At 45.3% G+C, this 17419-nt stretch overlaps 1 protein-coding gene across 1 annotated transcript in view; it reads left to right on the forward strand.

The window, feature by feature from the left end:
* Nucleotides 1–17419, forward strand: part of FAM171A2 (family with sequence similarity 171 member A2) — a 225319-nt gene that overhangs the window by 139015 nt on the left and 68885 nt on the right. Inside the window, exons 4-5 of the mRNA XM_086923898.1 lie at nucleotides 3275–3439; nucleotides 6183–6359. Coding sequence (XP_086780024.1) covers nucleotides 3275–3439; nucleotides 6183–6359 — 342 coding nt within the window. The remainder of the gene's footprint in view (nucleotides 1–3274; nucleotides 3440–6182; nucleotides 6360–17419) is intronic.

The raw sequence follows: 17419 nt of genomic DNA on the forward strand, positions 1-17419 counted from the left end.
AGAGATTGGAACACCAATTACAGGCAATGGTTAATCAGTATTACTCTTCAGTTTAGATTAGAATGTTTATTTACGAGTAAAAAGTGGAACTAACATTATGACACGCAGGACTAGCATCTTCCAGGGCCAAGGCCACTTATAATATCTAAGCACCTGGCTCATCGTTTAAAAAAAATAATAATAGTGAGCCAGAAGGCCAATGATATCTCAAGGTACAGTTTTAGGGTGCTCAAGGACTAGGGCTTTAATTCACTGTTTGTAAACAAAGCATGTCAATCAGTCAGCGGTTCCAGACAGCAGGATACAGCATCGTAACGTTGTTATGATATTTCTGGGCCCCTGGGTCATTATCTCTGATATCAGACTGTAGAAGCCATTGGGTTTGAGACCAAAAGACTGACTAAAACAACCCCAAAATCTATTATCTTAGATGTCCACCCTCAGATAGTAATGGTTCCACCAAAGGAAAATAAGTATGTTGAGTTTATGGTCTTAGGAGTCTCTTTGTTCAGTTCGGTAGAGCCACTCGTAGACCCCGAAGCCAGTGTCAGCTTGGGATACTGTTCCAACTAAGGCAAATTAGGATGCCAATGATATCCAACTTTGGAGGCACAGCTAGAAAGCCTGGCTTTATTTAAAGTTTGGAAAATTCCTAAATTATGAAGAAGTGAATTTGAATAGCTGTGTGAAGTTACAAAACCACAGTTTTCTAAGAACAGTTAGCCAGGTTCTCCAAATATGGAGTTGGTATTTTTTAATTTTCTTTTTAAAAGAAGCAAAAAAGGGGGCTTCGTGCTGCAGTGTTGTTTGCCCTTTGTAACTTCATTGCTGGGAGCCTCTTACCCTGATGTTTCCTTACACTCCTTCTCTTGTCCCCAATCTCGGAAGTCTAATGGAGTAATGGAAGTCTCAGGTACTCACACATGCAGGTAGACAGGCACACCAGAACAGTGGTGGGCCTGCATCGTAAACCAATAATTTACGCCCACCACTGCATTTCAATGCCTGGTAAAAGAGGATATTTTCCGCCGACACTGGGGGGTACAATTTCAGTGTAGCTCCTCTCTGTAGAGTTACTCTGCTGAAGTGCATCGCTAGTTGAAAACAGAGAACCTCCTGTGGGCTCACAGATGATAGAGTCCACTGGAGGAAAATCATTAAGTGGGTCAAAAAATATTGGTGGGGATGCATGGCTGAAAAGAGAAAAAACACTGAAATGTACAAGTTATAGTTAACAGCACAATCCCTAATTCACAAAACAGCCATGCAAACCAGAAAAAGCCCCCTCTGCCAATCATATCCGAGTATTACATAAATGTTGGAGTAATGGAGGTTTAAAGTTCTGGAGCCAAAGATCCTCCTTAAATTAAAAGTCCAGATATCTCTAAAAAGTAACCTCTTCGTGCCCAACTCGACCACCTTTTGAAATGCAAATTTCTCACAAAATGCCTGAATGTCTTTAGACCAAACCAAGAAAAGCACAATCCTTAAATAAAGTTCTAGCTGTAACTCAAGTGTGATTTAATTCTTGTCAGGGTTTTTTTCTGTATCAAAGAACAAATAATTCTATGGGAACTAATTGTTCCTATGAGCATTACGTTTTCTTAGCTCCTGCCTTATGGAACGGCACAAAACTTGCCATAAAGGTCCCAAAGTGGATGTATTTTTTTGTGAGATCCATTGAATGGCACCGAAGTTATTAAAGGTATTAAAATATTAAGAAACAAAAAATGCCTTTTCTATGGAAACTCTGGCTTAACCATAACTGCCCCAGTGCTATTGTCGCCAGTGTGATCTATATTATAAATATAATAATATAAATGTTTAAATATTTTTTCTTTTAAGGGGAAAACCTCATCAAACCTAGTTACCATAAGAAGAGCGTTTTTTGGTGTGCTAAAAATCTAACTAAAAGTTCAACCACCTAAGCTCTTTCCTTGAAAGTTTCAGGGTGAGCCATCAAGCCGGGGCTGAGTAAAAAGACGGGTCCCGAAATGCAATTTCTGAACAGTGCTAACGCCCAAACAGCTAAAAAGAATTACACCAAATTTGGCAGAAAGCTAGATCTTTACCTAGAAAGTGTGTTTTTTGTTATTTGAAGTAAATTCAAATGAACATTTGTGTTTGTGAGAGTCCCATGTGTACACAACTGTAAACAACAAAACAATTCGATTGACCAAGGAGGCTTTTTTTCGTTGCCGTCTCACTCCTGCGGGAGTGATAAATGCTGTGGCCACAGATTCCCATAATTCCACTTGTCCCCATCTTGACCCATTATATTATTAACAATTTATTCAGGAAAATTTAACAAACCTAAACATTTTAATTCTGGGCTGTGCCCATTGTCAGCTACTCTTTGCAGTAAGCAGCTTTTTTGATTTAACTACCCCAAAGCACACATGGAATATCAAAAATGTCATAATGTGTAATATGATTATATATTGCTTACATGATTTTATAGGCAACCCATAACTCACACACCAAATGCAAAACATTGGACCTCACAAAAATAAAACCAATAATTAATAATGCATAAAAAAACACACCGTCAGCACATAAAGACACATACGAATTAAATAAGTAAATAACACTATATTCATTGATTTCACATCTTGAAATCTTCATTTGCCTCCATCTTCTCCTCACTTCTCATATTTTCTTAACTAGATTTACTTTCTCTGTATTAGTTCAGTCATTTCACATTTTGATTTTGAGATGTGAAATTAGAAGGCATGGATCACTCAGTAAGAAAATACTAGCTAAGAGGTAAGAGACAGAGGACTGAAAAATGAAAGATTTAAGATGTGAAGTATGGAAAAAGTGAGGGGGAAAAAACAATGTGTGAAATGAAAAATGACGGAGATAGCGATAGAGAAAAACTCTGGTCTTCGTTTATTCGTAGGTGGGTTCTAAGTGCCTACAGTAGTGTACAGCCGCAGTTGTAGGTCATGATATCGGAAGCCACTACATCATGGCCACTGCATTGGGAGTCCCTACTCACATAGTACCATTACTTCGTAACTTCAGAGGTACATTTTAAATAGAGTGTGTGTGTATACATATATAAATATATATTATACATGCGGTGGGCCATTCTCTCTGTGGCAGCACATATTATCAGATCCAGGTCTGGGACGTCAAGGTAAATAAGGCGCTACTCTTAGATCACTGCCAGACTTAGTTGTGCTTGGTACCAACTCTTGGTCTGGCGCTCGCTAGTGGTTAGTATTGTGCCTTTTGTAGTGACCTAATCTTAACTTCTTAACATTTTCAGGTGCCAGGAACCAACCTTGGGTCCAGTTCCAGAGGAAAGCTGCCCGCCTTCCCAGGAGCTCTACCTATAGCCAACTATCAGCCTCACTGACCACTGGAAACAATGAACAGGATCTGAAGGGGTTCCCGGCCTTCATAGGGAGCGAAAGCAACACCACCGGTGGCGGTAAGGCCAGAGGGCAGGAGGAGGGAGGAATGTAGGGATGCTCAAATGAAAACTCACATGGAATAGGGACTGGATCACACTGAAAGGAGGATCAGACAACCAAGTGCATAAGGAAATATCAAGGTATAGGACAAGAGGGAAGCTGTTTATGTCAACTGGGATGTTATGTTATATTATATTGATTTGTATATCGTACTAATCACACGATAGTGCATCCTGATGGATGGACCGAAAGCTAAAAGCAGCCCAGGCAAATGTTTGTAAACCAACCCAACATTACAGTGCGCAAACTCAGCAACCAATACTGAGCCTCCGCTGGGGTGCTCGGTAGGTTCTTTCCCCAAGATCTTTTTTTAATGGGGCCAAACTTTTCATTTTACAACACTGTATTTATTTTACAGAGAAATTCATAAAGTAACACACAAGAGGAGGGTCTGGCTCAGAATGGGGGTATTTTATGTATTATTAGAAAATAATAGGTCCTGTTCACAGACATATTTTTGGCCTCATTTACGCCTGCTATAATTTCACAAAAGTGTTCCAGGTAGGCGTAGATGCTTTTAAAGCTGTGCATTTCTCTCCCAAAGTACAGAGAAATCTGAAGCAGTATATCCCACTCAAGAGGTGGAAGAAGGCTGTACAAGGTGTGGTTTGTCTTGTAAGCTGGGTCAAGCCCTCTATCGTAAATGTGTGTGCTCATTCACAAACTGAAATCAGTCCTCTTGCCACCCTGGAAATGGTCTGAAAGCTGATTCAAGCCAATGGCTGAAGTAACTTCCCTTGAGGATGGGCAGGGGGTACAGATCACTAACATATTTGCAGTGGTTATAGAAAAAGTGCTAGTTCTAGTCCATACGTAAAAACTCTTTCCCCAAGGAAGAGAGAAAAAAAGTGAAGAAATGTATGTTTAGACAGTGGCCTCCATTCGCTCTGTGCATAATTCTTAGGCTATGTAGAATTACCTACCGTGGGAGTAGGAGCCTCTCGAAGAGGTCACACAGCATTCCTAGTAAAACACCTACACTACCCTAGCTTTCCAAGCGTACTACTGGGAATGTTTCAGAATTCCCAATAGTAGTAAACCTGCACCAGTACATAGACATACAGTTGAAGATTTACTACTATGTTCATGTATAGGGCCCATCATGTTGCTGCCTCGGGCTACTTTCAGGGTGAGGAGCAAAGAAGAAAAGAAAGGAAGAAAGAAAGACAAAAAAAAGGAAAAAAGAAAGGCATACTGAGAGAGAGATATTTGAAATGCGAGGAAAACAGTGCGAAGCAAAGGAAAAGAGGCAGAGGTAGAAGTTTGCAGACAGCCAGAAAAGAAGGGGTACAGTTTGTAAAGGATGAAAACAGGGTGGATAAAAGAGCGAGGCAGCAGCCAAGAGACAGAAAACGATGGACACACGTAGAGAGAGGCACAGGTAAGCATGTCAACCTAGCACAAAGAAAGAGAAAGAGAGAGGACATTTCTAGTGGAGGAAGAGGCAAACAAAATGGCAACAAGAAAGTGGCAGAAAGGAGATGATGAAGGGGGGGTGGCAGAGAGATAGGCCATAAACAGAAAGATTCATAGGCAGAATAGAAACTAGAGATTTATGAACTACACTGAACTAGAGAGAAACTGTTTTTTATTTTATTCAGGGAATTTATTAAGTGCAGACTTAGCCCCAGACCGCGGTACACGGCATCAGATAGATATCCAACATGCGAGAGACATTGAGGTACATTTACAACAAGAAATCAAGCTAGTATATATGAAACCATGTGGAAGGAAACATCATATCTCAGGGCGAAGGGCAGGTGAGGTAGGTACCTATGACAGAAAGGGGGAAAAAAAGAGGAGTAGTATTTTTTCAATTGCAAAATGCACGACGTCTGCATATCAACCTTGTTCGCACCTTGGCTTGCTGGACAGCAGTGGCATGAAGAAGTCAGCCATTTTTAAGTAGAAGTCAGGGGTTTCCTCATATGTCTGCCTTGCAGACTATACAGCTACATCATCAGGAATGGGACTGCCTTGGGTTGGGCGAGCACCTTGGGTCCTACTAGGTGGTGTGGAAACCCGTAACTACCTAATGGTAGGAGGTAGGTGTTGGCACTGGTGTATCCGAGTTTGACAGTAACCTTAATTGTGTGTGTACTACCCACAAGCTTTGTGCAGGAGGTGTTAGGGTGATGTTGAGGGTGTTCTATAGGGTGGTGCTCAAACTGAATATTTTGTACCATGGATCGTATAGATGCTTAATGTAAAGGAAGCCTCTTAAGGCTTCTAGGAGCTTGGTAAGGCTGGACGATCATAGACATATCACCTGAGGCTCAGCAGTGCTGCGGCTTGTGCAATGGATAATGTCTTGACTTCCAAACTCTCTTTGGTTAGGAGCCTGCGGATGGATGTCAGGGCAGGCATAGTGCAATTATCGCATCAGAGATCAACTATTCTACAGGCTTATGATTATTGGCTCTTTGAAACTTGGGCGATATCTTTTTTGGGAGACTGTTATAAATGCCATTGCATTGGTAGAATGCATTTTCCTTCACTGCATTTACCTGCAGACCAAGGAGAGGTCTTTGCCAAGGAGCGCTCTAAAGTTACGTACACTTGATGCGGCCTACAAGAACGAGAAGTTAGATGGGGATGAAAGTATAATCTGTCTGTAGAGATGTTTCGGTATTGAGGAAGTGAGTTCCTGGGCATTCATCATCATCCCACTCACATGACAGTGGCTGTTCTTCTTTGCAGCAAACAGCAGCTGGGTGGAGCTGGCCCCCATAGCAGCCGCTAGCGTCCATCTCTTCACTGGGAACGGAACCGAGGTCCAGCTTTCCGGCCCAGTGCACCTGTCCATCCCGCTGGCCAGTGACATGGGCCCAGTGACACCGGGCACTACACCAGCATGGAGGTTCGATGCCAAAAGCGGTGAGTTCTGCACTGAGGAAAGGGGTTGCAGTGGGTTCAAGCAAATGAACTAGAGTGATTTAAGGATCAGAGTGCTGTCACAGGAGGGATTTCATGTGGAGTCTATCATTCATTAACAAAGCTGTGTGGTACTCAGGCATGTGTTTACAAGGGACGCTGTGGTGATTGGTGGGATCCCTCCGATTTTTTTTTACATTAAACGCACTTACCTGCTTGCGCGCCTGACGTCTCCTGAAGCAGGCAGGCTCCAAACTCCCAAACCAATCCTAGTGCTGCTCTCAAGATCATGAGAGCAGTGCTAGGATTGGTGGAAGTGGCCTCACTCGGCGCTCCACATTGCTCTGGAGGCTTTGCCTTTCCCTGACCTAGCTGTCTTTGGACATGTGGGTTAGAGAGGTTTAAAATACGCTTGTGTGGCTGGCCGTTGCAAGACAGCTGTCCAAAAAGACGTGTGCACTTTTAAATTGAAAGTACCCTACTCTCTCTGCTGCTACCAGTCAGCAGCAGCCGTGGCCCAGTCATGGCGCTTACCTTCAGTACCATTTTCTTCTTCTCTCTGGGGGCACTTCAGTGCGCCAAAGCTCTTCCGCTTAAACGCAGGAGCATGATGCTCTACCCAAAATCCCTGACTCCCTCTCTCTAGCGTGGCTCAAGCAACCAGGGCGTCACCTGAGAAAATGCATGTGTGCAACAACTAGTCAGTCAACTTAAGATTTAAGACAGACTTAAGACAGATTTAAGACAGACTTAAGACAGACTTAAGACAGACTTATGACAAACTTAAGACACACTTAAGACAAAATCCTAACTTAAGTCTGTCTTAAGTCTGTCTTAAGTTTGTCTTAAGACAAACTTAAGACAAAATCCTACCTTCTGTGAATACCGAAAGTATTAAATTCATTCTGTGAATACCAAAAGTAGTAGGTACATTCTGTGAATGCCAAAAGTAGTAAATGCATTCTGTGAATACCAAAATAGTAGTAAGTTTAGGATTGAGTCTTAAGTTCATTCTGTGAATCGGGCCCAGGTTCATTAAAAAAAGTCACATAAATGAAGAAAATCAGATTTAAGCTTTTTTTTTTTTTTTTTTTTTTTTAATTTTTGAAAACCTTTATTAAGCACTTTGTACAGTACAAATACGGGCCCACAACCATCCGGCCGGCCACAACACTTCTGAAGCTTGATTGCAAAGTATACGTCCACTCGGTGACACGGCAGCACATAAAAGCATACGACCCATGTTACAATAAATCTACGTGCACCGAGTGGCAGGAGACAGTAAGGTTAATTTTAAAATAATTTTATATGTAAGGAGATACAGAAGCTAGTACGGATCAGTGTACAGTACAGACGATCATATAATAAATGGGTAACAGCCAACAGGAGAGTCCACTAACAGTAAACACATCTAAAATGGCGGCACGAAACTGTAATACCAGGATATAGATATGCAGCGAGATGTGCCTCCCAGCCGCTACCCTCCTAACACCAGTCCCCACCACTGACCCTAGAAAAGACATAAGAAAAAGGACGGAGAAAGAAAAAGAAGGCCCATAGAAATAAAAACTTACCAAAGAAGACCCCCCACCCTACACGCATGCCGAGGCTATGGCCTACCCCCCCCCTAGCTACGTGTCTGTCGCCCCAGAAGAACCCGAAATGTAGAAGTAAGAAAAGAAGAGAGGAAAAAGGACCATAAGATCACGATTGAACCCAGGGAGAAAAGGAAGAGTGCACTACCCTACTACTCCCAGGAAAAAGAAAAGGGGGGGAGGAGCCCACCCAACAATCGAACTCCCGGACTCCCGCGCCGCCCATATATCCTGCGCCAAGTACAATACAGTATCAAAGGACCCCCGTAAACCCGGTGGTCCCGAATCAATACCACCCAGCACCTCAGCACTTCACAAGTCCTCGACCCGGCAGAAAAGGGAAACAGGAGGTGAAATCACAGCGACATGTAGCAAAAACACAGGATATCAAAAAAAAAAACAAAAAAAAAAACTACTCAGCCAATATTGCAAAACGTGTGTCAGTCCAAGTCCCCGCCAGCCAGTCCAATCAAAGCGGCAACGAGCATGCCATCACCCCTGTCTGGACCGGCAGATGTGGTTCAGGCCCGTCCATTGCTGCGAGTCACCTTCAGCCAGGACAAAGAGGCAAGATGGCCGCTCTCGAGGAAAGGGGACAATGAAGACGTATCGTACCGCGGGGTCCCAAACCCAGCAGCAACATGCCACAGAAGTACCAACGATAGGTGCAGCCTGGGTAACATCTGGCAAGTGAAGTGTAAAGTTAGGTCTCGACAGGTAGCTCAGAGGCAAAGTCACAGCGTTCAAAACGAAGGGTGTCTCCGCAACTGTATCCGTGTCGATGGGTTGACGCGATACAATGTAGCCAAGAGGACTCCGCGCCACCGTCCCTTCGCTCTGCAACAGTGTTTCACCTCCAGAAGAATACATGGGCGGCGGGGGATCCTCCAGCCGGGAACGTCCCGTTGCAGACAGTGCCTCATCGAGTCTCCGGGTCAGCGCCCGGCCAGTACTCTGCATCTCCACTTTTAACGCCACGAGGGCGGCCAATACATCCCCACAGGTCGGGTCTCTCAGTATCAAGCAGCGATCCGCACGTTCCCTCTGCTCCTTCGATGCGGCAATCAGCTCCGGGGCACAAGGGCGCGCAGGCACTGCGAACCCAGGGACAGTCCGCGTCTCAGCACGATGAGCAGGCGCCATTGTCATCTCCAATGCGGGCAATTAATGGCGAGTCAAGAAACCATGTAGACCGGAGATACAAGAATGCAGTCCCCAGAAAAGCTCCGTGCACCACTCGGGAACTGCACAGGGCGAGAGCGCCCCACGGTTACATGAAAGCCAGCCGTTCACCGCGGGAAGACACCTCAAAATGGAGTCCGCTCGCTTCTCTTCAGGGTGGCGGAGGAGAGCTACTGTTAGAGGGCTCCAGCGTCGTCTACGCCACCGTCAGCGCGAGGGGGAGTCCGACCCGGATGGAAGGGTCCGACTCCAGTCGCACAGCCAGCGTTTTCACCCCCGCGATCACCCACAGTATTGCAGCCCAGCTCGCCGTCTACATCCCTCGGCGTCCGGTGGCGGCCATCTACGCAGGGACCGGGGGAAGCGTCGGAGGTCGAAGTAATCACCGAGTCTGCTACCAAACCAGCCGACAAAGGTGTCAGGAGAACGCCAATCGCTTCAGTGCCGGAAATCCGCGGCGGTAGAGCGGCGCAGGACAGGAGGATTGTTCAGGATTATCGAAGGAAGCCGGACGGTCCACGGAGCCGGGAGCTCAAACGTCCGTCCCGGCCGCCATCTTGGCTCCTCCCCCCAGATTTAAGCTTTAAAGTTAAAAAGAACCCCATACTGACCCATATAACACAATTGGGCAAAGGCATTCTTTGCTATCTCTTAAGTACAACAAGCATTGACAAAACCAATATGTCTCGCCCACAGTGCCAACAGTTAGGGGTGCTTGGAACACAACAAACCTGTCAGAGAATCTTTTACTCTATAGGTGAAAAATAAAAGAACCTTACAATGCACTAAGAAAATCAATACACATACAAATGCTGATATTTTACAATTAGTATTTAAGAGGGAATACAAGATACGCCCCAAACATTGTTCATCACACATTTCACCCTGTTAGTCTGAAACCCCCCCAGTCGCCTTGTGGCTCCATTCATTTAATTTGTGCATGTTATGAGGATTAGAAGGATGACTGATCTTGGCGGTTATGGCGCTTAACAGTATATAGGCTGATTTTATCACCTACACTAGTAGTTTTATGTGTTGTTGGGTGCCTAGGCATGGGTTGTCATCCTTACCCACCAGTAATCCACAGATTTCAGTATATATGTACAGAACCTATCACACCAACAGAAATTATTCAGCAGAAAAATTATTGCAATATTTCAATTCACAAAATTAATACAAGTCAAGTAGAAATTGTGATTCATTTAATCTTTGAGGCTTTCCCCAAGTCCAGCCAACACGTGTTTCGTCGATTGGGCAGGAACCCACGACTTCATCAGGGCTGGGAAAAGATACAATACAGAGAATATTGGAATTGCGAGATACATTATCTCATGATCATCAAATATACATCAAGGAATTGTATTTACATAAAAGCAAGTGAGAGACAACATTTTACATCTTCATCTCTAGTCATATGATCCGTGCGTTTGGAGAGAAAAAGGAGGTGGGAGAATATCAGTAATCTCCCGTAGAAAAAAGGGTGAAAATCTCTCATTTCAGAGAGATGGTAGAATACCCCACAGTTCGTGAAAGTCTCAATTATGTTTGTGGTGCTAAATTACAGAAATTCAATGGTGTTGTGCTCACCCCAGCATTTTCTAACCCGTATTGTGCTTCATTCAGTGAGTGCCAGTGCCGGGTCTGCTTAATCGAACTGTGGGGTGTGTGGGGTGACTAGAGATGAAGATGTAAAATGTTGTCTCTCACTTGCTTTTATGTAAATACAATTACTTGATGTATATTTGATGATCATGAGATAATGTATCTCGCAATTCCAATATTCTCTGTATTGTATCTTTTCCCAGCCCTGATGAAGTCGTGGGTTCCTGCCCAATCGACGAAACACGTGTTGGCTGGTCTTGGGGAAAGCCTCAAAGATTAAATGAATCACAATTTCTACTTGACTTGTATTAATTTTGTGAATTGAAATATTGCAATAATTTTTCTGCTGAATAATTTCTGTTGGTGTGATAGGTTCTGTACATATAATTTGTGCATGTATTATTGCTGTGCCGTTACCAAGTGCATACCTCTATGCTAGAAAATATTCAATTCAGTGTCCTGTTTGACAGCATCTTGCCCATTAACTAGTCCTTCTCTCTACCCAGCACCCAACTGCATAGCGCTTTTTTGCCTTTTTGTCCTAAAGACGTCATCAGAGCAGGTGGGGGCTAATCCTCTTGGAACCTAGGTTTGCAACACAAAGTTGAAAACAATGCTTCTGTTAGAAATATTAGAAAACATGGGAGCAACAGACACCGTAAAGAAGGCTGAGAGTGCAGTTCCATAGGAACTGCAGTCTCAGCCTTCTTTACGTTCCCCCTGGAGCCACGGGTGCAGGAACTGCTTAAAGATTGGCTCCTAATCCCACCGCTCTTCTTCTTCAAAGCAACAGACACCACACACATTCAGCATAGAATGGAAAGCTCTTTCTTGCTGAAGCAATGTGAGAAAAATATATGTGGCATTTTTGAACACATACATCCCGCTAGCTTTGCACAAAACGAAGCAAGAAAACTCACCATAATTCTGAGCCAGGAGATTCAGGCCGAGCTCACTTATAGGAAGTGAGCCCCTTACTTAGTATCCTCCTTTAAGGCTTAGAGTGCATTCTAACATTGTCAAACATAGAAAAGCGTGCCTGCGCAAGATTCATGGGCTTTTCATTCCAGGTTGCCTATATGCTGTAAATTTGATTTTGGAAGCATTTTCCAATCAAACATATGTGTTAAATGTCTTATTAACTAGATATAGCACAACATATGTCATAGCTTATGGCTAAAGTTCTTCTGGTGATGCATTGTGCCCTGCAGATTTCAAGCCTGTGCAAAGGCGGTGGCTGAGTATCAGCCCTAACACAGGAGTGAAATACCTTTTAGATCACTGTATTGCTTCGGCGTCAGTGGCTCATTTTCAGGAACCCAAGACCATAGTGTACTGGCCCAGTTGTCCTGAGCCACCACTGCTGTAAGTGGCAGCACCCACAAAAGGAGTGTTCTTCTCCTTCTGTAAGGGCTGGCTGGAACACACAAAGCGTCCTCTAATGCAGATCATTCCCCTTGCCCCCGAGGAAGCAGTGGAAAATTGCCTAATCTGTGTTTCTCGTAGTGAGGAAATCAAATAATTATTTATTATTTATTTTATTTAGAAGTTTTCTATAGCGCTAACAAGACCCGAAGGTAGCAGAGCGCTTTACAGTAAAAGGAATGAAAAGGTGAACAAAAAGACACATAACAAATAAAGGCGATCATCGAATGACAATTAGGGGGGAGGAGAAGTTCGTACAGTAGGACTTCTTGGTAATAGGATACAGAGATATCACATAGTTCTGGGGATGGATGTTGATCCTAGTTACCCAGGACCTAGGGAATGGATGAGGAACAAGGATTTGAGTTGGCTCTTGAATTCCGCATAGGACGGTATGGTTCTGATATGCGGGGGGATAGAGTTCCATATTTTGGGGGCATTTCCTGTGAAGGAGCAGTCCGCAGTTTTCTTCTTTCTGGTTTTTGGTATGATGAGCAGCAGGGAGTTAGAGCTTCTCAAGATTCTACTTTGGCCAGCTTTTGTGAGTTTGTTTGCCAAGTATTCTGGTTTTCCGGTGTGGAGGGCCTTGTGGGTTAGGCAGGCCGTTCTGAAGGTGCTACGCATATCCACCGGGAGCCATTCAAGTTCTCTGAGTGCAGGGGAAATGTGGTCAGATTTTTTGCATCCTGTGATCATTCTTGCTGCCGCATGCAATGTTGTTTTTAATGGAGCCAAGTGTGATTTGGGGATGCCTGTTAGGATTGAGTTCCCATAGTCCAGTCTAGATAGAACTAGAGATTGCGTGGCTAGTTAAAGAATGCACTTTTTGCCGAGTTCTTAATGTGGTTTGTCAAGGTTAGTTTGGGGTCTAGGGTGAAACCTAGAGATTTTACTGAATCAGCTAGCATGAGAGAACCTTTAAGAGCATCGATCGACTTCAGCCACTTGATGATTTGAGGGTTGTCTTCTTTGTTTGAGATTAGAAGAGTTTCGGTCTTGTCGGGATTGAGTCTCAGGTGATTCTTTGTCAGCCAATCTTGAACATCATTTAAGACAGCATTTAGTCTGTGGATGTCGTTAAGTGAAGAGGTTTCCAGGTAGATCTGTGTGTCATCCGCGTAGAGGTGGAAGTGGATATTGGCATTCCTGAGTAGTTTGGCGAGTGGTTCCATATAGATGTTGAAGAGCTGAGGAGAAAGTACTGATCCTTAGGGGACACCCTTGTTGACTTGCTGGGATTCGGAGGTGAAGTTCTTCATTTTTATTATTTGCGAGCGGTTGTGTGGAAAGGAGGAAAACCACTCGAGAACTACCTCGCCGAGGCCAGCTCTTACTTGCATAGTCTTGATGAGGAGCTTATGGTCCACCGTGTCGAAAGCTGCAGATAAATCAAGGAGTATGAGGAGGCAGCACTTGTCAGCGTCAAGGGAACCGTGAATGTCGTCTATGATGTTCAGCATCGCGGTTTCTGTGCTGCGGCCTTGTCTGAAGCCGGATTGGAGGGGGTATAGGAGATTGATGTTATCCAGATGATGAGTCAATTGCAGGAGAACGCATCGTTCCAGTGTTTTGGCGAGTAGAGGGTAGATGTGAGCGGGAAATCCGTTACGCCTGCGGATTTTGCGGATTTTTGGGAAATCCGCAATCCGCGAATTTTGCGGATTTCCAGCAAAATCCGCAAAAAAAAATCCACGGACGTAACGGGTTCAAAAGTTGAACCCCCACTCATGTAACTATTTTACAATGGCACCAGCAAGCTGCCAGCGCCGTTGTAAAATAGTTACAAAGTTAGCTTGCACAGGAACCACTAGATAAAACGAAGCAGGTGCTGCTTTATTTGATCTAAGTGCTTCCTGTGCAAGCTAACTTCGTAACTATTTTACAACTGCGCTGGCAGCTTGCTGGCGCCATTGTAAAATAGTTACAGCTCACTCAAGGGACCCCTGCGCCCTTCGGGGCGATTGCATAGTAACACACACATGGTCGCTCAAACTAGTTGATGCTCAAATTCAGTGACTCATTCATTAGCCCAAAAACAATCGTGAGCGTCGTCGAGGCTGGACAGGTGTGCCTTCTTCCCAAATCTACCGTGGAAAATCAGCTGTGATGCTGGATAGACTTTACATCCTTGACTTTCACGAGCGCAATACCCGTGCTGTTCCTGTGACCAGGAGCTTCTTTCTCTTCATCTGCTGAACTGATCTTTCTCTGACCTTTTATACACACAAGAGGTACATACATGAGCAGGCACATTGTGTTCGCACGGGTTTCTGCAAGTTCGCAATTTGCGAAATTGTACAAAACCCTCGCGAACTTGCAGAAACCCGTGCGAACACAAAAACAAAAAAATCCGCGAGGATTCGTGGATTTTGCGGATTTTCGCAATCCGCAAATTCGCAAATCCGCAAATTCGCGGATTGCCAATCCGCAAAATCCGCCCATGCCTAGTAGAGGGAGGTTAGATATTGGTCTGAAATTGTTCAAGTCAGTAGAGTCAAGACCGGGTTTTTTCAGCAAAGGGGTGACTTGTCCCATTTTTAGACAGTCGGGGACCACTCCGCTTTGTAGGGAGCTGTTTATGATTTTGCCCCAGATAGGTGCTAAGGTGAGCTTCATTTTTTTGATTAGTGAGGGAGGAATGGGGTCTGAGATGTGAGCTGATGGTTTGGAGGTCGAGATCAACGAGATTATCTCAGTTTCCTGCACGTGGTGAAAGCTTAGCCAACAGAGGGGGAGGAGCCGGATGGTAGGGCCTGTGGGATGGCCGCGTTGTTCTTCAGGAGGTGTAAGTTGTTGATGTCTAGAGATAATTCGATTTTTAAGACTTTATCGTTGAAGAAGGTGGCGAAGTTATCGCATAGTTCTTTGGACGCCTGCAGGGGTGAGGGCAGAGGCTTGGATGTTTGATGTCTGATTATGTTGTAGAGCTCCTTAGGTCTGTTTTTGGAATTGGCTAGTACCTCTCGGAAGAAGCTGGATTTCTTGTTTTTGATATGGTTTTGTATTTCCTGCGTGCTGTTTTTAGTTGTAAGCGAAGGATGGCTGTTGGGTTGTTTCTCCACCTTCTTTCTTTGGCTCTCAAGGATCTTCTTTCTGCGTTGAGGTCCGCATTGAACCAGGTTCTAGAAGGGGTGGCACGGCTTCTTTTGAGCTTTAGTGGAGCTAAATTATCGAGAATGGGGACTAGCTTGGAGTTGTAGTGGTCGATGAGGTCATTGGTCGAGAGGTGCAGAGAGTTGTCTGGAAGAAGTGAACTTAGTTGACCTTCTAGAATGTCTTGGGGTACTTGGGAGAGGTTTCTTGACCATTGGGGGGGGGTCTTGGGGAGGTTTAAGCGGGATGATGGGGTGATTGATGTGAAATAAGATCAAATGATGATCTGACCAGTCAACAGGTAGTATGTGCTTGACCGTGATTGAGTTCTTTTGTGCGATGATGGCGTCCAGTATGGCTCCTTTGTAGTGTGTCTCCTCAGTGCAATGTTGAGTAAGGTTGTTGTCGGCGAGGAGGCTGGATAGAGATCTCATTAGAGGGTTATGGATTTCGTTCCATCGGCGATTCAGATCACCAAGAATTATGTTGTTGGAATCACCGAGAGCGTCTTGTGCAATCAGGTTGGATAGTTGATCTCCAAACTCGTTGTTTCTGCCCGGGGGGTGATAGAGTAGATGACACAGTAGAGAGTCGTTGTCTTTGGTTTTGATGTTGATGACAGCGGATAGACATTCGAATGAGTTGTACTCGAAGGACGAGGTTTCTGTGATGCTCCAGCTGTCCTTGTGGATGATAGCAACCCCACATCCTCGTTGTTCTATCCTGTCTTTGGAGATGAGGGAGAAACCAGGTGGTACCAGCATGTCTAGGCAGGGAGGAGATGCCTTGTTTAGCCAGGTCTCCATGAGGAACGCAACGTCAATGTCGTGTGTGAGGATAGCTTCGGCTAAGTCTGTTGCATGTAGTGAGGCCGATCTGCAGTTGATTAGGAGGCAGTTGGTGATTTTCTCCTGATTGCTGGTGGTTTTGTCTTTAGCCTCTCTAGGTATAGCGGTGAGGACTGGTAATCTCTGTCGTTTGAGGGTGGGTAGGTCTTTCCGGTAGCTCGTGATTACTTGGATTGTAGATTTAGGTGAAACTGAGATGGGAGGGTCGTAGGTAGTGGCTAGTAAGGCTGCTTCTCTGTCTGACATAGGAGCTTCTGATCTGCGCGGTCTGGTGGTCAGGTGTTTTGAGCCTGCTAGGGAGTGAGAAGAGATAGTGGTCGGGGGCCTGGTGCATGGGGCTCTGGAGGGTTCGGATTTTTTGGGACTGGAAACAAGGTCCTTGGGATAGGGATCGATCGGGTGGGCATTGAGGGCTACTGTGGGCCCCTGGGTGATGTTGGCGTTGGCGAGGAGGGGGGTTCGGAGAGGGGGTTTGTGGGGTTTGCAGGCTATACTGAGGTTAAAATGGATTTCTATTAAGCCTTGGGTGATAGTGTCGACCTGGTTTTCAAGGGCTGTGAGCCGCTTTGTTATGGAGTCAATGGGGGGGTTGTGAGCAGCTGTGGTGGGGCCGAGCGTGTTATAGTTTCAGAGAATGGGTTGCGAGATAGGGATCAGGATAGAGGGAGGGGGAGGTGTGGGGAGAGGGCTAGGGGGGGGTTTAGACATGAGAGAGATAGGGAGAGGGACAGGAGGAGGATTAGACAGGGGAGGTTTGAGAGTTGGGGGGAGACTAGAGGGGAGGCTCGTTGGCTGGGGACTGCCTGTTGGCAGGGAGGTAATTGTCCTAGGCGGTGGTCGGTGGCTGTGGCTGGGGGGGTGAGGTGGTTAGAGGGCGGGGTAGGGGGTGAGAGTTGGGATTCCTGTTGGTGGTGGATGGGTGGGCGAGGGGGATGAGATATGGTGGGGGGAAGGGGGAGCCTGGCGGGCTGTATGTGAATCGATAAGGGGCGTGTCGAGGTCTTCTCTGTCAACTGAGGGAGTGGTCGGTGAGGGTGTTGAGGCGAGGTGCGGAGGGGTAGGGAGGGCTGACTTGAGAGAGGGAAATAAGGAGTCAAAAGCTTCCAGGTTATCATTGTTGGCTTGTATGAGGACTGTGCCATTGGTGAAGATAGTCACGGTAGTATAGCCTCTGCCAGCTGATCTGAACAGAAGAATCGCAGTTAGTTTGCAGCTATGAGGAGTGTAGGTAGTTTTGGCGATGTTCGTTCTTGACTGGGAGCTGTGGCTGCCCCAGAGCCCCCCAACTCTATAAGTGCTGACCCTCTTGACCCAAGAA

The sequence above is a fragment of the Lissotriton vulgaris genome, chromosome 5, assembly GCF_964263255.1.
Source record: "Lissotriton vulgaris chromosome 5, aLisVul1.2, whole genome shotgun sequence".
Lineage (NCBI taxonomy): Eukaryota > Metazoa > Chordata > Amphibia > Caudata > Salamandridae > Lissotriton > Lissotriton vulgaris.